General features: G+C 43.6%; 1 protein-coding gene across 3 annotated transcripts in view; it reads right to left on the bottom strand.

Moving 5' to 3' along the window:
• Positions 1-26,138, bottom strand: part of LOC122796716 (desmoplakin) — a 1,113,853-nt gene that overhangs the window by 370,555 nt on the left and 717,160 nt on the right. For all 3 annotated transcript variants that reach the window (XM_044065413.1, XM_044065414.1, XM_044065415.1), the window contains exon 17: positions 16,063-16,201. In XM_044065413.1, coding sequence (XP_043921348.1) covers positions 16,063-16,201 — 139 coding nt within the window. The remainder of the gene's footprint in view (positions 1-16,062; positions 16,202-26,138) is intronic.

The raw sequence follows: 26,138 nt of genomic DNA, 5'->3' as shown, positions 1-26,138 counted from the left end.
GGTTCCCTTTGTGGAGACAGCACAGCTGGATCCACTAATGGGTTGTGTAAAAATATTTATAGGTATTAAGCACCCTACAGAAGCAGTCAGTCTTTCCTTAGAACATTGGTGTAGGGAATCAGGCTGCAAGGATAACGCTGAGAACACATCTTCCAATACTTTATGAACTGGAGGAACTGCCACTTAAAAACTATCTGTACCTGTTCTGGCCCTGAAAGTACTCAGACTCCAAACTGAAGGATTCCTTCATTCTGTGATGGGCATATATAAAAGATAAGTCCTCAAGAGGTGAGGCTGAGGACAAGATGTCTTCAGAATCTGAGTCAAAAGACCGTTAAGAGGGTTAAATGCTCCATATAAGCCAATTCCTCCTGATCAGAATCACAGGAATTGAAGTCCCTCTGGAGGTACATGTTCTTTTAATTTTTCTAGAAGGAGCGGATGCCCAAGGTTCCTATACCAGGAAAGTCTGCTTGTACTTCAAGTCTATGAAATCCTGTGCCAGTCTGACAAGGTCCTGTCAGGTGATCAGAGCTGCGGAAGCTGGTGATCCAGGCAACAAAGGCTGGAGCAACCTCAGATGCAGCTTTAGTCTGTGAGTCTTGAGCTTGGGTCTGGTGGACAGCAAAGCCTCCAACTAGCCCCCAGGAAGACCTTCCCTAACTACAACTGAGGATATTCTGCTCTCTCCATTTGCAACCAAGGAACCTGCATTTGAAGCTAGGACCTTTTAAGTGGCCCCAAACTTGTCCAATGTTTACTCAGTTCTGACTTGAGAGGACACTGCAGGAGCAGAAGACATGATGGACTCCATAGGGGTCATGTCATAGCACTCAATCCCAATAGCAATTGTTATAGGGGGCTCCCTTAGCTCCATCAATGATGTTGAGCCGGGTGATGATTAATTTCTATGGTCATCGGGCCAACCACAGACTCTTGTAGGCAGGAATTCTTAAGACTCAACACTGCAATAGTGATTATGATGTACATCAAATGATGCAATCACTTTAACAACAAAGTAACTGAGGCTCAGTGACCTAAGCCATCACTGAATAGGTCAGTATGGTGCATTACTCCACAGAAAAGTACAGTTTTGTACCTACCATAAATGTAGATGTTCAAGTATCCACATTGCTGCAGTCCTTACTATTGGGTAGTCCGCTGTCCAGTCGGCCCGAATACCAAAGTATATGGCTGACGTCGGTCAGGGCGCATTAGACTGACGTCAGTACGTCAGGGTACTAATGCGCATGACCGACGTCATATCCTCAGTCTTTTCTTGCCCCAGATGTCAGAAGACCCTGAAAAGATAAGGCCAAAAACCAAAAACTCCCAAAATACCTGCACCAAAAATATATATACAATATATACACAATTAGCAGAATAAAGCCTCACCTACACAACCACCCCTAAACACAGAGGGGAAGGAGGGAGGGTAAATTGGACTGCAGCAATGTGGATACTCGAACATCTACATTTATGGTAGGTACAAAACTGTACTATGTTCTTCATTCCACATTGCTGCAGTCCTTACTATTGGGTAGAATCCCAAAGCAGAGGTAAGGGAGGCTGGCAAATCATAAGGAAGCAGGAACTGACAACATGCCTTGCAAAATAGCTGTGGCAAAACCAGCCCTAGACTTAGAGTAGAGAGGAAGGTGATAATGCTTAGAGAAAGTATGCACTGAACTCCAAGTAGCTGCCTCCAAAATATCCTTAGTTGCCACCCCCCTTAGAAATGCTGTGGAAGTGGCAGTAGCCCTAGTGGAATGAGGCCTAATCCCAGCTGGAATCTCCTTGCCATGATGGGAATAACAAAATGCAATGCAACACCCAATCCACCTAGAAAAAGTTTGTTTTGACACAGGCTGGCCCTTAGAACTCAAAGCAAAAGAAACAAACAACTGCTGAGACTGCCTAAAATCCTTGGTCCTGTTCAAATAATAACGCAATAGCCTGTGTACATCTAAAGTGTGCAAAATCTTTTCCCCTTTATTTTGGGGATATGCATAAAAGGTAGGCAAATGAATAGTTTGGTTTAAAGCCACACTAGAAACCACCTTAGGCATAAAGGAAGGATTAGTACGTAAAGATACCCTATCCTTATGAAAAATCAAAAAAGGCTCCACTGCCATAAGGGCCTGCAACTCAGAAACCCTTCTTGCAGAAGTAATGGCCAACAAAAAAGCAGTCTTCCATGACAAGTATTTCAAGTCAGCAGTAGCCGAGGCTCAAAAGGTTGTAGAGTAAGTTTCTCCAACACAAAATTGAGATCCCAAGCAGGAGTAGGAGCTCTACGTGGGGTCTTATATTCTTTGCCCCTCTAAGAAATTGCTTGAACAAAGGATGCGAAAACAATGGTGGGTCACAATCATAGTGAGCTGAAATTGCTGCAGCATGAATCTTAATGGAAGAAAAAGACAAACCTTTGTCCAGTAACTCAGTAAGATATTGAAGAGCCACACTCAAATTTGGCTCAGTAATCTCCAAATTGTTTGCTGCACTCCAAAACAAAAATCTCTTCCATTTTTCTGCGTACACTTTCCTTGTACTAGGTCTTCTGGCTTCCATAATCACATTTAAAACTTGTTGAGGAAGCTGAGACCTGCTGTCTTTCAAAACAGAATATGCCAGGCTGTTAGATGCAGAGAGTGAAGCTTGACATTGAGCAGATGACCGTCCTCTGAGACAACAGGTGTGGAATCAAGGGTAAAGGCCATGGAGGCTTCCTTACCAGACTCCTCAGTAATGGGTACCAGTGCTGCCGAGGCCAATCTGGAGCTATTAAAATCATCCTTGGCTTGTCTTGTCTGACCTTTAGAAGCACCTTTGGAAGAAGAGGCAGAGGTGGAAAGGCATACACATGAAGATTTTTCCAACTGAAAGAAAGAGCATCCACTTTCCAAGCTGTGTGATGAAATCCCTTTGTGCAAAACTTTGGCAGCTGGTGGTTTAGTGGAGAAGCGAACAGATCTATGTCTGGAGTTCCCCATGACACTGTCAATTTTGAAATACATGAAGATCCAGTTTCCACTGTGGGGATCCATGATTTGTCTGCTTAATACATCTGCTAAGGAGTTCTGTGCTCCCGGCAGAAACCTTGCCTGAAGAGTTAGTTGCAGACTGAGCGCAGTCTCCCATAAAATCATTGCTTGTCTGCACAATGGGTACGAATGTGTTCCCCCTTGTTTGTTGATGTACCACATGACAGTTGTGTTGTCTGTTAGAATCAACACCTGCCCTGGAAGAAGTAACTCCTTGAAAGCAATTAATGCAAACTGAACTGCTAACATCTCTTTCATGTTGATATGCAGATGCTGTAGTCTGACAGGCCACTTGTCTTGTATCCACTTTCCATTTAGATGAGCTCCCCAAGCAATATCTGAGGCATCTGTCGTTAGAATCTGACTTGCCTCTGGCCGGGTCACAGAGAGTCCCTTGTTTAGGTGACATTCCTGAGCCCACCACAAAAATTCCTTTTGAATGCAAGGTATTATTTGAATGACAGTGTCCAAATCCTGGCAGTGCTGTGTCCACAGATTTTGAGATACCATTGTAGCTTCCTCATATGCAGTTTGGCATTGGGAAGCACCAGAATACAAGATGCCATGAACCCTAAGGCTTGAAGGACTGTCCTTGCAGTCAGCCCGGACTGAAGAGATAGATGATGGAAGTAACTGGAAAGATTCTTTTGTTTGTCCGGGGTTAAAAAGGCCATCTGGGCTGCTGTATTCAGTCTCACACCCAGAAAGCACATGTCTTGAGAGGGTACTAGACTGGACTTTATTTCGTTCACAGAATACCCTAGGCATCTTAGCACTGCTATGACATATTCCAGATGCTGTAGAAGATCTTCTTTTCTTGAGCCAGAATCAGGCAGTCGTCCAAGTAAGGATAGATTTGGATTCCTTTTAGCCTGAAGTAAGCTATCACTGGAGCCAGAACCTTTGTGAATACTCTGGGCAGTAGATAAGCCAAAGGGCAATGCAGAGAACTGATAATGAGAATTTCCAGCTCGAAAACGCAGATACTTCCTGCAACTTAGTCTGATTGGCACATGAAGGTAAGCTTCCTTGAGATCTAAAGTTACCATCCAGTGATCTTTGCCCAGCAGAGGTAAAAGCTGTTGTAACGTCAACATTTTGAACTTGGGAATGTCCAGATAAGTGTTGAGTATAGATAAATCCAGAATTGGTCTCCACGTGTTCCCCTTCTTTGGTACCAGGAACAGGCGAGAATAAAATCCTAGGCCCCTTTCCGGCACAGGAACTGACTGAATGGCCCCTATTTGGAGCAACAGAGAAATTTGCTTGTGAGCCTCTGTCCTTTGAAGAGGAGGAATGTCCGGCATGCCTTTGAAAGGAGGCAAGGTATGGAAATAAAACCTGTAACCGTGGTGAATAATATCCAGAACCCATCTGTCTTGGGTAATTAAATCCCAATTTTCTTTGAAAAGAGACAGCCTTCCTCCCAAAGGTGCTGCCAGGCGAGAATGTACTGGCAGCTGAAAAGGTAGGTCATTGGGTCTGCTTACGAAAGGACTGACCCCTGCCCTCCCCAGAAGTCTGAGCAGGGGAACTCCCTGTCCTAGGCCTAAAAGAACCCGGAGCTCTGCCCCTACCACGTCTAGACCTACCCCTAGACTGGGAATCATAAGCAGGATAAGTCCATCCCTTAGTAGGCCAATTTCTACTAAACTTTGGAGGCTGCACCTGCAAAAAATCTTTAACAGTTTGCATAGACTTAGCCTTGTCCTCCATTTTCTTCAAAACTGCTTCCACAGGCGAACCAAACAACACATCAGACTGTAAAGGAGCATCCAAAATCCTTGTCTTAACATGCTCAGCTAAATTCTGATCTCTTAGCCAGGCGTGCCTACGAAGAACAGAACCAGTGGCAGCCACCCTGGAGGAGGCCTGCACAGCATCAAAACCACACTGCAAGGAATGTTTACCCACCTGTTCAGACACATGAACTAGATCCTGCAACTCTTTACACTCAATACCTTCAGCCAGAGCATCCACCTTAGATTTCAACTGTGAAAGAAGATAATTCTGATATTTTAACATGTGAAACTGACAATTCAACGCCCTCATGGCTAAAGTGGAAGAAGTATACACTTTCTTTCCCCATCTATCCAAAGCCCTTGCCTCTTTATCAGGAGGGACAGGATTTTTAACAACTGAGGCCTTTACACCTTTAGGCCCCTGAGAGACAGTTTCTGGGTCTGCCCTAGGACTCTTAAAAAGATACTTATGAGCTTCAGGCACCCTATAATACCTATCCGGTTTAACTGGGGCAGGAGGCAAAGAATCAGGATTCAGGGAAGCCTCTGCAAACACATCTTCCACCACATTCAAAACAGGAGGTATAGCTAAAGGCCTATGCTGGGGTAAATACAAGAATTCCCTAAGCCTTTTCCTGGAATCAGAGAAATCTTGACCTTCCCATTTAAAATGCTCCCTCATGGAATGCAGAGTCTCTGAAAATGAAAAATCCTCAGGAGGAGAAGCAGAAGGAGTAGAATCATCCACATCAGAATCAGAATAAGGAGGGAACTCCTGCAAGTCTTCAGCCGAAGACTCAAGCCTCCGAGCATTGCTCAAAACTCTCAAACTCAGGTTCCACCCTAGGCCTCTTATCAGGAGGGGGCATAGAACCTCTAATCATAGTAATCAAATCCTCTGCCATTTTAAGCATATGTTTCTTAGGCAAAGATCCTGAAGTACTAGGAGAAGTCCCCACAGAAGCTAAACTTGGCCTGCCCCTCAAAGAAGCCTTGGAAACTGAAGGGGAGGCTCTAACCACCTTAGGAAGAGAGGGAGGAACAGCCACCTGAGAAGCCCCCTCAGCCTGGCCTACTTCCTGAGAGGATACATCCTGTAACAGTAAAGTCTCTCCCTGAGACTCCAAAGAGAGACCTGGCAAAACCTCCGGCTCCACTGAGCCTTCCAAAGAACCGACGTCTGGGACTGTCGGTTCCTCAACCCTGGGCTTTGCTGCTTTATCTTTGCGCTTTTTAGTCGAAGCGGCGGAGCATCCGACGGCATTTTATAATTACAACGCTTCCCAAACACTAACCTGGCACAGTCTAACCTTCTCTTAATAGTGCGTTTGTTAAATCTAGCACAAGAGCGGCATCCAACAACGTCGTGCTCAGGCCCTAAACAAGGTATACACAAAGTATGGTAATCCCTATGAGGTATCTGTTTCCCACAAGAAATACAGTTATTCACTTTTTCTGACATCCGGTTAAATACTGAGGCAAGAAAAAACCAAAATATTCCCCAACGGGTTACTTAGCCAACTTTGATTCGGTCTGAAACTCTGACTTCAGAAACTTTCAGAACGCCAACCTGCACTCGCAAAATTGCTTCTGCATCGGACCATGCGGCAAAAAAGACTGAGGATATGACGTCGGTCATGCGCATTAGTACCCTGACGTACTGACGTCAGTCTAATGCGCCCTGACCGACGTCAGCCATATACTTTGGTATTCGGGCCGACTGGACAGCGGACTACCCAATAGTAAGGACTGCAGCAATGTGGAATGAAGAACATCTGAGAACTATTTCTCATTGGAGGAAAATGTTTACCAAGTGCTAGTATTTGAAGGGGCTTTAGTAACCTCTAAAACTCTGGAAGAAGGTTTGGCAGGAGCTTATTTGAGGTTTTCTGCTGAGTAAGTTAATACAGTATTATTAACTTACTCAGTCCGTTGAGAATTTATTTATTTTATTGAGAATTCATAACCAAAGTGTCCCAGACGAGGAGTCCCTTGAGACTTCTGTTTTGTTCATAAAAAGGGGGAAACAGCAGAGCTTATTCTCGTTGCCTGCACTCAGGTTTTATAAATGTGATACAAAAAGCTGAACAGAATTCCTTGTTGGTCAGGTCTAACCATAAGCTAATCACCCTTGACATCCACATCCCACCCCCCCCAGTAAGGAAACCTCTGTATAAAACTTCTCCAAAGCCAATTTCATGCTACTCAAGTCAGAAGTGACAAACTTCATGACACCCATGCAGACAGGAACTGAAAGTTTGACTGCTGAATCCTACACTAAGGCACTGCACAAGCACATCCACTCATGCATGAATCATGCCATCCCCAATAGAACCAAGATGCTCTCCTCCAAAAAAAAAGGAAGCCAATCTGGTGGTCCCTTGCCATAAACAAACTTTACAACAAAAGGAAGAAACTGTTGCAGAAAAGAGGAAAATCCCAGGATGCAAAAAAAAACCTCCCTTACCAGCCTCAGTAAGAAGCTGAGATCCCTCATAAAATCCTCCAAAGCTAGTAACGAAAATAAAATTGCTAACGATTCCAAATACAACCACAAGGCATTCTATAGCTATGTCAAGAATCTAAATGGCAATGCTCAGATCTGCTCTGAGTTACAACAGAATGGCATTAAATATACTGATCCCAAGGATATTGCCAATATCCTGGCTGATCGATTCAGTGTAAACTTCACACCCCTCTCACCCCTTAAAGGGCCCATCTCAATACCGAAAGATTGCCAAATTCCGGTAACAATGGCCACACAGGTAAAAAGCACATTCTCCAAAGCTAAGAATACAGCATCCAAGGGACCAGACGACATCCCAGGCTGTGTACTACATGAACTACAAAATGAGCTGGCACCTCACCTTAGTGTCATGTTTAATCATAGCCTCACCTCAGGCTTCGTGCCCTCTGAGTGGCGCACAGCTACAGTTATCCCACTCTACAAGGGAGGATCCACCTTGGATCCCGGGAACTACCACCCCATCAGTCTGACAAGCCTGATTTGCAAGGCCATGGAACGTATTATCATGGAACTTATAAACAAAGACACGGGCAACCTTCAAACATTGGACCCCACTCAGTTTGGGTTCGTGAAGGGCCGATTTTGTCTCCTGAACCTGACTGACTTCTTCGACTCAGTCTCCAGAGCTGTGGACAAGGTTAAGGTGGTCCATACAGCCTATCTTGACTTCACCAAGGCCTTCATCACCATCCTCTACTCTGGAATCATAGATAAACTTACTAAACTGGGCATTAATCCCTACGTCACTCGATGGGTTGCCAACTGGCTTACTGACAGAACCCACACTGTAAAAGTAGCCAACTCTAATTCCAGTTCCAGACAAGTGACAAGTGGAGTACCTCATGGTTCAGTCCTGGGACTGCTCTTGTTTGGCATCTACTTCTCTGAAGTACAGGCCAACACTAAAGGACTCTCGTTAACAAAATTTGCAGATGACTGCAAACTGGGAGCCATTACTGACTACCCAAATGATGTGGCTATTCTACAAAATGGCCTTACAGAAACAGATGCTTGGTGCCAGAGCCATGGGCTCAAGCTCAATGCCAAGAAATGTATAGTTATCCCCTTTGGGAAAAAACATGTACCCATGAATTACCACATAGGTGGCAGTATACTAAACACCGAAAGTGTGATAAGAGACTTAGAGACACAGGTGGACAGTGGTCTCACCTTCGATAACCACATCGCCACAACAGTCAGGAAATACTTCTATGTGGCACACCTCACCACTAAGGGCTTTTAATCCAGAAAAAAGGAGGTCATTGTCCCACTGTACTCATCCCTCATTAGACAGTACAGTTTTGTACCTACCATAAATGTAGATGTTCGAGTGCTAATACAGCTGCAGTCATAACAGATGGGTTCTCCTGCCGTCAGGCGGGTCCTCGGTCGGCCGAATTCCAAAGTCTAGGTCCGGCGTCGGTTGTCGTCGCTTCTTCCCTGACGTCAGTGCGACAGGGGTATAAAAGAACCAGCAGACGCCATTTTCTTCAGTTTTTCTTGCCCCAGATGTCAGGTGCCCCCAGAAGGAAGGCAATACATAAAATTATGAAGTAATGCAATGCAATATAATCAAAAAACAGTAGTTGCAAGCAAATACACCATAAAAGAATACCCCAATCAGGTTGTATGAGTAGGTGTTAGCCATTAGGCCTGTTCCAAGAGGGGAAGGAGGGAGGGAAACCTGGACTGCAGCTGTATTAGCACTCGAACATCTACATTTATGGTAGGTACAAAACTGTACTATGTTCATCGTGCATACAGCTGCAGTCATAACAGATGGGTAGAATCCCAATGCTAAGAAAGGGGTGGTAGGCACTAGGTGGAACTAGGAGGAGCCAAAATGCCCTGCAAGACTGCAGTGGCAAAGCCTGCTCTAGATTTGGAGTATAATGGTAGGTTGTAGTGTTTGGAGAAGGTATGCACAGAACTCCAAGTGGCTGCTTCCAAGATATCCTTGGTAGGAACTCCTCTGAGGAAGGCTGCAGAGGTGGCTGTGGCCCTGGTGGAATGAGTTCTAATGCCTGTAGGAACAGTTTTGCCATGAAAGGAATAGCAAAAGCGTATGCAGTGGGCTATCCATTTTGAGATTGTTTGCTTGGAAATTGGCTTTCCTGGAGCTCCTACCGCATAGGCCACAAAGAGCTGTTCTGATTTTCTGAAAGGCTTTGTTCTGTCCAAATAATAACGCAGTTGCCTGTGGATGTCCAAGGAATGTAGTAATCTCTCCCTTTGTTTTGAGGATTGGGATAAAAAGTAGGTAAATGTATGGCCTGATTTAAAGCTACCCTGGATACCACTTTAGGCATAAAGGACGGTTGGTTCGTAATGAAACTCTGTCCTGATGGAAGATGATAAAAGGCTGGACAGCCATGAGGGCCTGTAGTTCTGAAACTCTACGAGCTGAAGTGATAGCCAGAAGGAAAGCTGTTTTCCAGGACAAATATTGCAAATCTGATGAAGCAGCTGGCTCAAAAGGAGGCAAAGTCAGTTTTTCCAGAATGAAATTTAGATCCCAAGCAGGTATTGGTTGTTTCCTTGGAGGTCTTAAATTCTTAGCCCCTCTGAGGAACTGTCTTAAAAGAGGGTGAGAGAATAAAGGAGGATCAGTGTTGTATTCTGCAGAAATGGCTGAGGCATGGATTTTGATGGAGGAGAACGAAAGTCCACTGCTTAGTAGTTCAGCCAAATATTGTAGTATTTGAGGTAAATTCAGTTTTCCAGGGTTCTGGCCCTTTTTCTCATTCCAGACACAAAAACGTTTCCATTTTGCGGAGTAAGCTTTTCTAGTTGATGGCCTTCTGGCCTCCAAAATGACATCCTGCACCTCCTTGGAGAGTAGGGCCTGCTGTGATGCTAAGGAATCTTCCATGCGGCTAGATTGAGTGTTTTTAGCTGACTGTGAAGAGGTTTGAAGCTGTGCTGAGTCAGAAGAAGAGGCATTAGAGGCAGGGTCCATGGAGAGGAATGAATCAGGCTCCTCAGGAGTGGGTACCAGTGTTGCCTTGGCCAGTCCGGAGCAATGAGGATCATCTTTGGTCTGTCTCCTCTGGTCTTCAATAGGATTTTGGCCAGCAGAGGAAGAGGCGGGAAGGCATAAACTGTCATTGATGTCCAGCTGAAAGAGAGAGCGTCCACTCTCTAGGCTTTTGGGTGGAAGGTCCTCGAGCAGGATTTTGTCAATTGATGATTTTTGTGGGAGGCAAAGAGATCTATGTCTGGCCTTCCCCATTCTTGGATTATTTCTGTAAAAACTTTTGGATGCAACATCCATTCGTGTGGATCTGTCATATTCCTGCTTAGGTTGTCTGCCAGCGTGTTTTCCTTGCCTGGCAAGTACTGTGCTTGTAGTTCCATTTGTAAGTCCATGGCCATGTTCCAAAGTGATATGGCAAGTCTGCATAGGGGATAGGAATGTGTTCCTCCCTGCTTGTTTATGTAACACATAACTGTGGTGTTGTCCGTTCTTATCAATAGTTGACCTGGTTGTAGAAGGTCCTTGAAAGCTATAATAGCATTTATTACTGCTAGCATTTCTTTTTGATTGATGTGAAGGTGCTTTTCTTTTTGCGACCATTTGCCCTGAATGCACCGGTCTGTCATGTGCGCCCCCCAGGCGTAGTCCGAGGCGTCTGTTGTGATGACTTGATTTGTTTGAGGCTTGCTGAATGGAAGACCTGTGTTTGCTTGACATGCTTGAGCCCACCACAGAAATTCCTTTTGCAGACATGGAAGTAGTGGTATTATTGTTTCCAAACTGTGGCTGTGTTGAGACCATATGTTTTTTAGGTACCATTGTAGTTTTCTCATATGCAGCTTTGCACATGGGATTAGCAAGATGCAAGATGCCATGAACCCCAGAGCCTGCAGGATTTTCCTTGCAGTCAGCCTGGTGCAATTTGCCAGTGTTTTGAAATATTGAATTAGTTGCCCCTGCTTCTCTGGCGTGAGGTAGGCCATCTGGGTGTTTGTGTCCAAATTGGCACCCAGGAAAATTATATTCCGAGAGGGTATTAGCCTTGATTTCTCTTTGTTGACTGTGTATCCCAGAGAGTTTAATAACATTATTACATAAGCCAGATGTTTCATAAGAATGTGCTTGCTGTCCGCTTGGATCAGGCAGTCGTCCAAATAAGGGTATATTTGTATCCCTTGAAGTCTGCAGTAGGCAATTACTGATGCCAGGCATTTCGTGAATACTCTGGGCGCAGTAGATAAGCCAAAGGGCAATGCAGAGAATTGATAATGGGATGAACCTGCAAGAAATCTGAGGTATCTTCTGCAATTTTGTCTGATTGGGACATGCAGGAATGCCTCCTTGAGGTCCAATGTTACCAGCCAAGACTCCTTGCCCAGCATGGGAAGAAGTTGCTGTAGAGTGAGCATCTTGAATTTTGGTACGGGTAGGAATGTGTTTAGGATGGAAAGATCCAAAATAGGTCTCCAATCTTTTCCCTTCCTTGGCACCAGAAATAGCCTGGAATAAAAACCTTGACCTTGTTCGTGTGTAGGTACCTCTTGGATAGCTTTCATGTTTATAAGATCTGAAATTTGCTTTTGTGCCTCTGCCCTTTGATTGTGTGGCAGTTTTGGCATGCCTCTCATTTTTGGAAGGGTATGAAAGTGGAATTTGTAGCCTCTGTTTATAATGTCCAGGATCCATTTGTCCTTTGTGACAACATGCCAATTTTTTGAGAATAGTGCCAGCTTTCCTCCTAAGGGGGCTGCCATTTGAGACCTGGTTGGCCTGCAAAGGGGAAAGTCATTGGGTTTGCTTTCTGAAAGATTGTGAGTTGTCCTCACCACCTCTTTGTGTAGGAGCTTGCCATTGTCTGCCTCTGTACGATCCTTGTGGTTGTCCTCTGCCCCTCGGGCACCTGTATCTGCCTCTTTAGGGTCTGTCCGTGGCAGGAAAGGACCAGTTTTTGGAAGGCCAATTTCTACTAAAATGAGGTGGTTGAACCTGCAGAAATTCTTTCACAGTTTGCATTGATTTAGCTTTTTCCTCCATTTTTCGTAATACTTCCTCAGCATTTGCCCCAAATAGTACATCCTTTTGAAGGGGGGCGTCTAGTAATTTAGCTTTGACATGATCAGGCAAGGTTTGTTCCTTGAGCCAAGCATGCCTGCGTATGACTGAGCCTGTAACAGCAGCTCTACATGAGGCCTCTAGAGCATCAAAACCACATTGTAAGGTATGTTTACACACTTGTTCTGCACTATGCATCAAATCCTGCAACTCCTTCAAGTCTGGTTGTTCAGGTTGTGACATCTTACTTTTCAATTGAGATAACAGAAACTGTTGGTATTTTAGCATATGAAACTGACAGTTTAAGGCCCTCATGGTTAAGGTAGCCGAGGTATATACCTTTTTCCCCACCTTTCTAAGGATCTGGAATCTCTCTCGGAAGGCAATGGATTTTTGGCAATGGAAGCCTTAACTCCCTTGGGTCCCTGTGAGATGGTTTCTAGGTCAGCAGCATGGCTTTTGTAAAGAAATTGGTGTGAGTCAGGAACCCTGTAGTACCTGTCAGGCTTAACTGGAGCTGGAGGTAGAGAGTCCGGGTTAAGGCAGGCCTCCGAGTAAACATCATCTAGGATGTCCAAGACAGGAGGTATAGCCAGAGGCCTGTGCTGGGGTAACAAAAGAAATTCCCTGAGCCTTTTCTTGGAATCTGAATAATCCTGGCCTTCCCAGTGGAAGTGTTCCCTTAAGGTATGCAAAGTTTCCCCAAATGAGAAATCCTCAGGGGGGGATACAGAAGGAATAGACTCCTCTGCATCGGAGTCTTCAAAAGGGGAGTAAGCCTGTTCCTGATCATCAGAGTGGTCTGAAATAATGGATCCCTGATCAGAGGAGGGGGAATCTTCCTCCACTCTGGGCCTTTTGTCCGAGGTGGCTGAGAACCTCTGATTAGAGTAATTAAATCCTCAGCCATTTTAAGCATCTGTCTCTTAGGCATGGGGCCTGAAGATGGGCCCTGTGTAACTGGTCTCTTAGGGTGCATGGTTGCTTTAGACTTGGTGAAAGCCTTGATGGAGAAAGAAGAGGAAGGTCTGAAGACACCTTGAGTGGAGGTGGACCTGTCCACATTCTGTGTTTCAACGCCAAGAGTGGCTTCGGTATCTGTAGTCGGGATGTGGGCCGAGGAGCCTGCGACCTCGGTACAGGAGACACCGCCAAAGATGTGTCGTCGGTAGTCAGGGGCTAAGTAGGCGCCTCACTGAGAACCGGACCACGTGTAGTCGGCTTTGGCGTGATGTCGGTAGAGGCCGTGGACCTCGAGTGTCGGTCCTTGTCTTTGCGTTTTTTAGACAAAACCGGTGCCGGAGTATCCGACGACATGGTATAGTTAAATGCTTTCCCAAAAAAAATGCTGGGCGAACTCCGCCCAACGCTGAATAGTGCGTTTGTTGAATGTAGCACAACAGTGACAGACCGAGACGTCGTGGTCTGGGCCTAAACAAGGTATACAGAGGGAATGGAAATCCTTATGCGGTATTTGCTTCCCACAAGAAATACAATTATTAACTTTGTCTGACATCGGTCTGAGGCAAGAAAAGTTTCCCCAACGGTACTTAGCTTTTAAGAAGACTTCGGTTTTCCAAATTTTTCGTAATCTCAGGAGCTGGCCGACCGGCACTTGCGAACTGCTTCTGCTTCGGGCACCGCACGGCAAGAAAGACTGAAGAAAATGGCGTCGGCTGGTTCTTTTATACCCCTGTTGCACTGACGTCAGGGAAGAAGCGATGACAACCGACGCCGGACCTAGACTTTGGAATTCGGCCGACCGAGGACCCGCCTGACGGCAGGAGAACCCATCTGTTATGACTGCAGCTGTGTGCACGATGAGCATCCATTATAGAGTACGATGCCCCATTTGGTATGTACCTCTCAAGACATCTGCAACAACTAGAAAGGCCACAGAAATACCTCACTAAAAGAATCACAGGCCTAAAGCAGATGCCCTATGCTGATAGTCTAAAAAAACTCCACCTATACTCTGTCGCATATCATCTACTCAGAGGAGATCTCTGCTTAACATACAAGGCCATGTCAAACCCAGAGCTGTTGGACATGCTACACTTAAAGAAATCCCAATCCCTCAGCGACACATGCTCCAGGGATCTAAGCCTTGTCATCACAATGAGCAAAACATGCTGGAGGGATAGGTTCCTGACCCAGGGACTCCCCAGACTCTGGAACAGACTACCCATACATGTCAAGCAGAGCGCCTTTTTGGCCCTCTTCAAAAGGAACCTTGATGACTGGATGGGAGATAGGAAATTCACCCCGGGGATCATGTCAGTCACCCTGCTAGACAGGGGGTCCAGGGAAGTAAATACTGTGGGAAGAAATAGCCAGGGAATTGTTATGGCTAGGCTTGTAGAAGCCCTAGGGCCGATAGCCTAGTACCAACCTATGAACCTATGATCAAAGTGGTCTAAATGACATATGTCTGAAAAGGAAGGAGCCCAAACTACCATTTCTTCCAGACATGGATGCGTGCATAATATAATGCATAAATAGTGAGTGTGCATGAGTTGCAATTGATGGATGTCAGACGACATGGATCTAGTATGCTTGGGGGGGGGGTGGACAGAAGCCTTGCACCAAGTACAGCATAATATCAGGCCATATGCCCTTTATTATGTGATTCCCATAACTATAACTCAAGCTACCACCAGACATCACACATTTACTTGATGTCAAAGCCTTGAACTCTTGCATGCAGGTCACTCTAGCAAACTCCGTTTGCCTGAGCTGAAAGACTCTGCTCAGCGTGACTCACTGGACCACTCCTTGAGAGTAGTCTCTTCCCCAGAAGCTCTGTCAGATCACCTAATCAACTACAGCTGGGTGGTGCATTCCCCAGGATGTGTATGTGTGTGTGTGTGTGTGGGGGGGGGGGGGTTAGCCCTATGTTCTCCAGTGTTGTAGAAGAGTGGAAGACTGCTGCAGTCTCAAGTTTTGGCTAGCTGAGATCAGTGTAATACTTTTCTGAACTAGAAAACCATTTCAGAAATGGACTTTACCTCTCCCTTGGAAGGTTACGTAAGCCTACCTTCAGAATGCTATGGTTGATGTAGTACTGCACTATGGACCCTCTCTCTGATTCCTACTAAAGAAGCTCTCCACTGCTATCACTGGTAGGCCAGAATCTACTCCCTCCAACCATGAGTGAAACAGTTATAGCTCTGGCACTTGTAGCAAAGCTTGATACTATGTTCTTCCTTGAGACAAAGATGGCGATGCCAGTGCTGGTTCTGGACTACAATTTGTTGACCACATGGGGACTTAAAGAACACACACACCTGGGCAGTGAAAGAATACACACACCTGAACAGTGAGCACAACAACTTTTTCCAGTGAAAGATAGACTCATGGTATGAAAGGCACAAATGGCAAAAAAAAAAAAAAAATAGCAAGCTCAGAGGTTAGGTACACCCCATAGTCAAAGCATGACATTGTGGACACAAGATCTGGGTGTACCATCAATACACATGGAATCTTCAGGGGAAAAAGAGTGCTGAACAGTGATTGGTGGAAAGGATGAAACCAGACACAGGATCTTTCAAGAAGGGTCCTCAAAGATGGATCTTCCCTTATCTTTGTATTTACTTTTGTATTGCAGAGGAATGAGTACCTACTCTCATCTTACACCTCAGCTATATTACAGTTCTCTTATCTGTTAAAACACAGTTACGGTTCAAAAATGCTGCCATTGTAGCTCATGCTGCTCATTACCTTTAACTTGTTCTTATAATCTTCAACTTGGTTGAAATCCAAAGAAATTGTTTCTTCTTCAGTGAGTCTGGCCTCATACACTTTAATCAAGTCTTCAGCTTCTAGTATACTTTGCAGGAGAGCACGCATCCTCTTTAGCCTAAAAATTCAAGAGAGATTTAAGAATAAACTTATAGGTTTCTGATAAATCAAGTCAGGACATACGTGCAAATGTTAGACATTGTAGGTGACATGCTTGCCAGCAGAAAAGGTAAGCTACGTTATACAGAATTTGCTTCATACTTTGATTTTATCTAAAGTCAAAGTCAAAGTAAACTTTATTGTAATTTAGAACTACACACATGTAGCCCAAACAAAATTTTGTGAATCAGCTCAGTTCTTGAGATTACGAAGGAAAGTGAAACAACACATACAAGCATGGGAATAAACATAACTAACTAACAAATAAATACTACTGCCAATACATGCAAGAAAGAGCGAGACATTTGCCAACACTCATAAAAGAAAAAAATACCCTCCCCGAGTTATCCCCGAGTTAAATTTAAAATAAAACAAAACACACTACAGACTGAAATGCCTAAGTTATTTGTCTAATATTGCACTTGAGTGAGTGAAATAATACTAACTGAATAAGGATATAATAAATAAATGTTGCACTTACTTGGAATATATGTAAGTATATATTGCACAAATAAATAAAAATTGAGTTATTATGTGTCCAGACCCCTGGGACTAGTGCCTGAGTTCAGAAGTGTAATCACTGTAGGGTAGAAACTGTTACTAAATCTTACAGTCCTGCAGCGGATGCTGTGATATCTCCTGCCCGATGCCAGATGCTTTAACAGTCCATCCTCAGGATTTGTGTTGTCCTGTATTATTTTGGTGGCTTTTCAGATGCTTCTTGTAGAATAAAGATGCTGCATTGATGGAAGACTGGAACCTGTCACCTTCTCTGCAACACTCACCACTCTTTATAGCGCCTTCCTTTATGTAACTGTGCAGCTTACAAATCACACTGTGACATTGCAGGTAAGGATGCTCTCTACTGCATCTCTATAGAAGGCAGAGAGAAAATGAGGAGGAAGCTTAGCTTTTTTCAGCCTTCTGAAAAAGTGGAGGCATTGGTGCGCGTTTTGACCAGTGCTTCCAAACCATGAGAGATCCGCTGATGTGTACACCCAGGAATTTTAAACTCTCAACCCTCTCCAAACTCTCACTATCAATCCTGAGCACTGGAAGGTTTGTTCTCCTTTTCCTTAAGTCAATGATGATCTCTTCAGGTCAAGGTTGTTCTCCTTGCACCAACTGATCAGAGATACCACCTCCTTTCTGTACACCCTTTCATCTTCGTTTGTGATGAGCCCCATGACTGTGGTGTTATCAGCAAACTTGGTGATATGGTTGAACTTGTGCTTAGCATAGCAGTTGTGGGTCAGGATGGTGAATAACAGTTGGCTGAGAACTCATCCTTGTGGAACCCTGGTGTTATCTGTAATGCACTATGATGTGTTCTTACCCGAACACACCCTCTGTGGTCTCTCAATCATGAGGTCCAGGATTCAGTTGCAGGTATGTTTACTGATTCCTAAATGTGCCAATTTTTCTATCAGCTGCATTAGTACCACCGTATTAAATGCAGGGCTAAAGTCTATGAACAGCATCCTCATACAGTTGTCTTTGCCCTCTAAATGCTCAAGGGAGATGTGTAGTGCTACTGATATGGCATCAGCCTTGGATCGGTTAGCTCTGTATGCAAACTGCAGAGGGTCAAAATCAGGAGGTAGGCATGATGAAAGATGCTTTTTGATCAGCCGCTCAAAACATTTCATAACAGTGGATGTCAGCGCGACTGGTCTGTAGTCATTTGGGCTGGAGGGAGTGGTTTTCTTAGGCTAGGATGATGTTAGTTTCCTTGAAGCATGAGGGTATTTTTGCCATGGCAAGAGAGGTATTAAATATTTCCTTGAGCATTGTGCATAGTTGATCAGCACAGCCTTTTAACACCTTGCCCATTATGTTGTCTGGGCCAGCAGCCTTCCTGGGGTCCACTCTCCTTGGCTCTCTTCTTACCTCCTTTGTGCTGAGGCTGAGTAAAGTATCTTTCTCATTAGTGGGTAGCTTTAGTGCCAACCTGCTGTTTCATTCCTGAAATCTACCAAAGAAGATGTTAAAACTGTCAATGAATTTGATGCTGTCCTCACAAGGTGCTGACCTGATTTTGTAGTTTGTGATCTCCTGTATGCCCTGCCATAGTCTCCTTGCATCCTTCATGTCTTCAAAGTGACTCTGTACCTTTCTGCCATACTCCCTCTTAGTCTCCCTTACACCCCTTCCTCAGACTACCTCTTGCTACACTTAGGGCTGCTTTGTCTTTAGCCCTGTAAGATGCGTTTCTCTCCTTCAGAAGCTTATATACCTTAGGGGTGAGCCATGGCTTCTGGTTAGCTCTAACAGTGACAATCTTGGTATTTGTTACCCCATCAACACAGTTTGAAATGCATGCCATCACTACCTGAGTGTATTCATCAATGTTCAGATGCTGATTCACTTTCTTTCAAAGCAGTCTTTGAGGGCCTCCATAGCCCCCTCAGGCCATACCCTGAGTTGTTTCTTTGTGGGCTTCTATCTAACCAGTGCAGGTTTGTAAGCTGGCGATAGCAAGATGGTATAATGGTCAGTTTCCCATTTGTGGAAGTTGCACTGCCTTATAAGCTTTGTTTAAGTTTATCTACACCTTGTTCAGGATATTATCACCCCATGTAGGAATGTCCACATACTGATAGTAGTGTGGGAGTACTTCTTTCAGATCTGCTTTATTAAAGTCACCAGCTACCACGTGTTCAAAGTCAGGATATTTGCTCTGCAGGTCACCCACGTGACTGCACAGTTTATTTAGAGCCTCAGCGGTATTAGCACTAGGGCAAGTAAAATGGTCTACATTTAAAGGACAGGAACTCTTTTAAGTTCTCACAGCAGTGTGATAGTATGATTTCACAGCTACTACACCATCTTTTGTTAACAGAGATACAAACTCCAGCTCCTCTGGCCTTTCCACACAGTGTATGTTTTCTGTCTGCATACAGTGTATGTTTTCTGTCTGCATGAAACAGTGTAAAATTCTCTAACTTTACTGCACTATCATTTATCTTGTCATGCAGCCACATCTCAGTAATCAAAAATAAACAAGTATTTCTCACCTTGTTCTTGTTGGAGAGTTCCAGTCTCAAGTAGTCCATCTTGCTATCCAGTGAGCATTACATTGCTATCTTGTGAACATTAGCTAGCAGTATAGTTGGTAGTACAGGCCTGTAAGGGTTTGCTTTTAACTTTACATCAATACCTGGTCTGCAATCTCTTTTCCTTGTTCTCTGACAACCGCTCTCTTTTTCTTGTCCAGCATATTCCAGAAACCTGTTCTACCAGTTTCAGGCAGTTTAGAGTGTGAAGAGTTAATATACCCAGCTACTGTAGCTCTGTGCAAGTAGTAGGCCACAGATACTCTGCAGACTTCAAGACATCCAACCAGCAGCATGTAGATGTCGACTGTTTAATTTCTAGTAACTTCCATCTACTCTAAGTTATTGCACCTTCAATTGGAAGTGCAGAAACTGTTTTTTTTTAGATTTTCTGTGCAAAAGAAGCCAAAGTATGCATATCTCTAGAATGAGCTGACACAGCCGCAGCAACACAGGATTAAGCCTTTTTTTTTTTTTTGCAATACTTACAAAACTTTACCAATGCAAAGTCTACATTAAGAAAGCTAGAAGGATCCAGTGTTCACTGGAGGAGATGTGTAGCATAAAACCCTTGTGAAATTAAAACTGTACTAAAGGCTACCTGTCACCTCAATGGACTAGTTATCATTCAAGAGGTGCTGCAATTCTGAGAGGAAATGTATGAGGTACAATAAACAACAGCATGTCTGTTTTAAGATGTTTATATGCAAACTTTAAGAAGCAAGCTCCATGCTGCTGAGCAGAACAATCCCATACTTAATCTTTAATGATAAGTGAACTGCTTTACAGAGCAACAGACAAGTGTTTAGTAACAAGCTGCACTTAAATTAAATCCTTAGCTAATGCACCTTCAGTTGCTACAAAGCAAATTTAAGGAACAATGCAGTTTATGACTTCTGACAGAGTACAATGATTCTTTAAAGGAAGCTGCAAAAATGAGAGAAGCTAAAATGTTGCTGATTGCCCAATCTTGTTTTTACTACTGAGTAGGTGAAACTGATGAGAAGTTTGAAAGATATTTGGATGCAAGATCGATGACCATTTTTTGAGAGTCCATCTGTATCAAATTCCAACTAAGAATACAAATGCCTTCCTCTTTACCAACATCAGATTCAGATGACTGCTCAGGAGGAGGGTCTCTCTTCTTTTTTTTGTAGCACCAGGAGGTCTACCAGAGGTACATGGCTCTCTCAGTGGAGGTGTGGGTACATAGACCCTTTAACCTGCTGCAAAACATTTCCAGCAAAGGGCTGATAACCAAAAACAGCTGGAGCTGAGACAGGCAGACAGACAAAGGCTGGTTACCAAGCCTAGAGGAGAAAATACTGGATGATCAGTCATTTTCTCATACTTTTTCCATATGACAGGAAAATTTTACTTTCTACCTTGGGCTTCACAGGCACCTGTACAAAACAATAGGTGTACTTAAAGACAGAGAGTGGCACATTCTGCAGTAGTACATGCCTTAGGCTGGCCCTCTGTGGAGGTTTGAAAATAAAAGCAACTGGCTGTGATACAGAAGACAAACATATCAAGGCCCAAGAAGGTTAGAAGGTTATAACACTTAAATCTCACAGCTGGCTGTGTCAGATGGAGAAGACAGGAGACACGGGAACTGGGGGCTATAAGAACTTCTCCAGGGCTATTGCACTTAGGCTCTAGTGTGACTGAGAGGGTCTTGAAGGTCTTACACACTGCCCACAGACCCTTTACTATCAAATTTTGAGGCCTACTCATCATCATACTGGTTGCTCGGAATGCTTGCTCAAGCTGCTGGTAGATGGCTCTCTTTCACTGGTTCATTGATTAGTACTAGGCTAACTGCCCTTGTGGGCCATTTTAAGCCTAGTCAATTACCCAATGTGAGAATCAAACTTTGCGCCTTGTGCCTGTAAGGTAAACACCTTAACACTATGTCAACCTCCCACCCTCCCGTCAGTTTTCCCTTAGTGAAGGTGCAGGTATCTACTGAAATAAGACAGAAAGCCAGAACCTGGACAGGTAAAACCACAACTATAATATACAACACCTGCTGCAGTACAGCAGAGGCTTGAATCAGCCAGCCAAAATCCAAAACACACGTTTATTGTATAAAGTTGAGCACTTTTGTTCCACAATCTCACAGAACTTCATCAGAACTCTGATGTTCTGCTGTACTGCAATATATGCTGTGTATTATCTACTGAAATAAGGCCAGAAACATTTTATGTTCTAAGAAGGTATAGGTTGTGAGTCCTATAAATTAGCATTCTATTAAACAACATGCAAGTGTTCAAAAAAGACACTTGACAGTTCTCACCAATACACAATGAAGAAGACTGTCCCCCTGCTGGTAAATGTTGGCTACAGGCACAACTCTTAGTGATTTTTTCTAATAATTTTATTGGCCATATTAAGATCATCAAAATCACAAGCACAAAAGATCACGTAGCAAACAGTAATTTAACAAATCCATACAACTAGCAGGAAAATCCCCAGTTTGGTTACTTACTGCAGCTCTTGAGGATGCCTGAATGACTATGAATGGGGTTAAAAAGAAATAAAGATGGCAACAGGCTGCTTTCCCCTTAATACAGCATGTTCATCTGAAGTCTGCAGATCAGGCAAAATTCAGCATCCAAAGGGGACATCAAAATCTCTGGAAATTGGAACAGATGGTCACATGTCCAACTGCACCATAATTCCCACTCTTCATGGATGACAACAGAGCAGAGATCTTTAGAATGAACATATGTAAGATTAGCAAGTTCATTTCTTATGCAGGACTAACTATTTGAGAATTTTTCGGAGCAATAGTCTAGATTTGTGCTACTACAAGGGAGGTTTTAGTTAACTCTGCGATGCAAAGAGTAGTTTCTGTGTAAGGAAGGAGGTTTTCAGCTTATTTTCATCATTATATTACTGTAAAAAAAACACTGCCAGTAAGATCACTGCAACTAAAAGAAAGTTGAAAATATATTCAAATATATAATGCCATTTCTCTAAAGTGGTTCCAACTTGAAGTCAGAAAAATTAAGGTAGGGGAGTGAGGGGGAAGGGGCAAAAAGCTTGCCCCTTGACTATGTTTCTATTTTGTAAAAGTCTGAAAGTCACTACTCATAACTATGCTTTTCCTCTTATTTATAGCATAGGTATGTATGTCTAAGGGGAAAATCTGCCAAGGGGTCATTCCATCAACTGTGTTCATACAGTTATGGACTGGGACTTTATGATTTAGTCTTTCATAACAGAATCATTTCAAACAGGTCTACGAAAACAGCAATCTCCCTATACAATCTATTAGTAAGGGCTAAGCCCAATTAAATAAAGTGGGTCATTTAAATTCAAAAATATGCGTGCTGAACTGAAGAACACCAGTCACTGTAACTCTAAGATTACCCCCCACCACACACACACACACACACACACACACACACACACACACACACACACACACACACACACACACACACACACACACACACACACACACACACACACACACAGAAAAAAATAGCAACTGCAATAAAATGCAAACCAATGTGGCTACTCAGAAAGAAATAACATATGGCCACCATTGCCCCACACACTAAGGGGGGAAAGTATCAACTAGTTTGTTTACTGCAGACTATATCCTAGCATACTGCATTGTTTTCAAACTCCTTAAATGAACAACTTAAAGAGAAATACAACTTGACTGGCTCCTTCCATATCAGCTTGCATCAGTCTCTCACTACTTCCTCATGATGTAGCCACTGAAGGAAAAAAAAATATTTTAAAAAGACAATCATCCATCTTCAGAATTTATTAACTGAAATGCAATAGCATCTCATCTCTAACCCACCTTGTATACACATCACTACTGGGCATTTAATCATAGTCACTGTATCTCTTAAAAACATTTCTAAATGACCATGTAAGTACTGTAATCACATATGGAGATATAAAACATATAATCTAACAAAAATCTCTGCTACACTTTGAAAGATGTCACAGTGTTTGTTTACCAAAAAAGAAATTCAGAAAATGATACATCTCTAAAGGCAACAGGTAAGACACCCCAGTGCCAATATACAAAGAGATCAGATTAAAAAAGTACAGTTTTGTACCTACCATAAATGTAGATGTTCGAGGATTCCATTGCTGCAGTCCTGACTATTGGGTATAGTCCGCGTCCCAGTCGGCCCGAATACCAGAGTATAAGGCTGACGTCGGTCAGGGCGCATTAGACTGACGTCAGTACGCCAGGGTACTAATGCGCATGACCGACGTCATATCCTCAGTCTTTTCTTGCCCCAGATGTCAGAAGACCCAAAAAGACAAGTCCCCAAAACAACCTGCACCAAAAACATGTATAATATATACAACAATATATACATATATATATAAAATATAAGCATGTAAACTCACCTACACAACCACCCCTAAACACAGAGGGGAAGGAGGGAGGGTAAATTGGACTGCAGCAATGGAATCCTCGAACATCTACATTTATGGTAGGTACAAAACTGTACTATGTTCTTCGTCTTCCATTGCTGCAGTCCTGACTATTGGGTAGAATCCCAAAGCAGAGGTAAGGGAGGCTGGCAATTATAAAGTAGCAGGAGCTGACAACATGCCTTGTAAAACAGCTGTGGCAAAACCAGCCCTAGTCTTAGAGTATATAGGCAGGTGATAATGCCTAGAGAAAGTATGCACTGAACTCCAAGTAGCTGCTTCCAGAATATCCTTAGTTGCCACCCCCCTTAGAAATGCTGTTGAAGTGGCAGTAGCCCTAGTGGAATGAGGCCTAATCCCAGCTGGAACCTCTTTGCCATGATGGGAATAACAAAATGCAATGCAAAAGCCAATCCACCTAGAAATAGTTTGTTTTGACACAGGCTTGCCCTGTGAACCCAAAGCAAAAGAAACAAGTAACTGCTGAGACTGCCTAAAATTCTTAGTCCTGCTCAAATAATAACGCAATTGCCTGTGTACATCTAAAGTGTGCAAAATCTTTTCCCCTTTATTTTGAGGATCTGCAAAAAACGTAGGCAAATGAATAGTTTGGTTTAAAGCCACACTAGAAACCACCTTAGGCATAAAGGAAGGATTAGTACGTAATGACACCCTGTCCTTATGGAAAATCAAAAAGGGCTCTACTGCCATAAGGGCCTGCAACTCAGACACCCTTCTTGCAGAAGTAATAGCCAACAGAAAAGCAGTCTTCCATGACAAATATTTCAATTCAGCAGTAGCTGCAGGCTCAAAAGGTTGTAGAGTAAGTTTTTCCAACACAAAATTGAGATCCCAAGCAGGAGTAGGAGCTCTACGTGGGGTCTTATATTCTTTGCCCTCTAAGAAACTGCTTGAACAAAGGATGCGAAAACAAAGGTGGGTCACAATCATAGTGAGCTGAAATTGCTGCAGCATGAATCTTTATGGAAGAGAAGGACAATCCTTTGTCCAATAATTCAGTAAGATATTGAAGAGCCACACTCAAATTAGGCTCTGAAATCTCCAAATTCTTTGCTGTACTCCAAAATAAAAATCTCTTCCATTTTTCTGCGTACACTCTCCTTGTACTAGGCCTTCTAGCTTCCATAATCACATTTAAAACTTGTTGAGGAAGTTGAGACCTGCTGTGTTTCAACACAGAATATGCCAGGCTGTTAGATGAAGAGAGTGAAGCTTGACATTGAGCAGATGACCGTCCTTCTGAGATAACAGATGAGGAATCAGAGGTAAAGGCCATGGAGGCTTCTTTACCAGACTCCGTAGTAGTGGGTACCAGTGTTGCCGAGGCCAATCTGGAGCTATCAAAATCATCCTTGGCCTGTCTTGTCTGACCTTTAATAGTACCTTTGGAAGAAGCGGTAGAGGTGGAAAGGCATACACATGAAGGTTTTTCCAACTGAAAGACAGAGCATCCACTTTCCAAGCTGTGTGATGAAACCCCTTTGTGCAATACTTTGGCAGCTGGTGGTTTAGTGGAGAAGCGAACAGATCTATGTCTGGAGTTCCCCATGACACTGTCAATTTCTGAAATACATGAAGATCCAGTTTCCACTCGTGGGGATCCATGATTTGTCTGCTTAATACATCTGCTAGGGAGTTCTGTGCTCCTGGCAGAAACCTTGCCTGAAGAGTTAGTTGCAGGCTTAACGCAGTCTCCCATAAAATCATTGCTTGCCTGCATAGAGGATAAGAATGTGTTCCCCCTTGCTTGTTGATGTACCACATGACAGTTGTGTTGTCTGTTAGAATCAACACCTGCCCTGGAAGAAGTAACTCCTTGAAAGCCATCAATGCAAACTGGACTGCTAACATCTCCTTCATGTTGATATGTAGATGCTGTAGTCTGGCAGGCCACTTGTCTTGTATCCACTTTCCATTTAGATGAGCTCCCCCAAGCAGTGTCCGAGGCATCTGTCGTTAAAATCTGACTCGCCTCTGGCCGGGTCACAGAGAGTCCCTTGTTTAGGTGACATTCCTGAGCCCACCACAAGAATTCCTTTTGAAGGCAAGGTATTATTTGAATGACAGTGTCCAAATCTTGGCAGTGCTGTGTCCATACATTTTGAGATACCATTGCAGCTTCCTCATATGCAGTTTGGCATTGGGAAGCACCAGAATACAAGATGCCATGAACCCTAATGCTTGAAGGACTGTCCTTGCAGTCAGCACGGACTGATGAGATAGTTGATGGAAGTAAAGTGACAGACTCCTTTGTTTGTCCGGGGTTAAAAGGCCATCTGGGCTGCTGTATTCAGTCTCACACCCAGAAAGCACATGTCTTGAGAGGGTACTAGACTGGACTTTATTTCGTTCACAGAATACCCTAGGCATCTTAGCACTGCTATGACATATTCCAGATGCTGT

The sequence above is a fragment of the Protopterus annectens genome, chromosome 3.part0 (assembly GCF_019279795.1).
Source record: "Protopterus annectens isolate FY-2018-M chromosome 3.part0, PAN1.0, whole genome shotgun sequence".
Taxonomy (NCBI): Eukaryota; Metazoa; Chordata; order Ceratodontiformes; family Protopteridae; genus Protopterus; species Protopterus annectens.
Note: the sequence above shows the minus strand (reverse complement) of the source record. Positions and strands in the feature narration are given on the sequence as shown.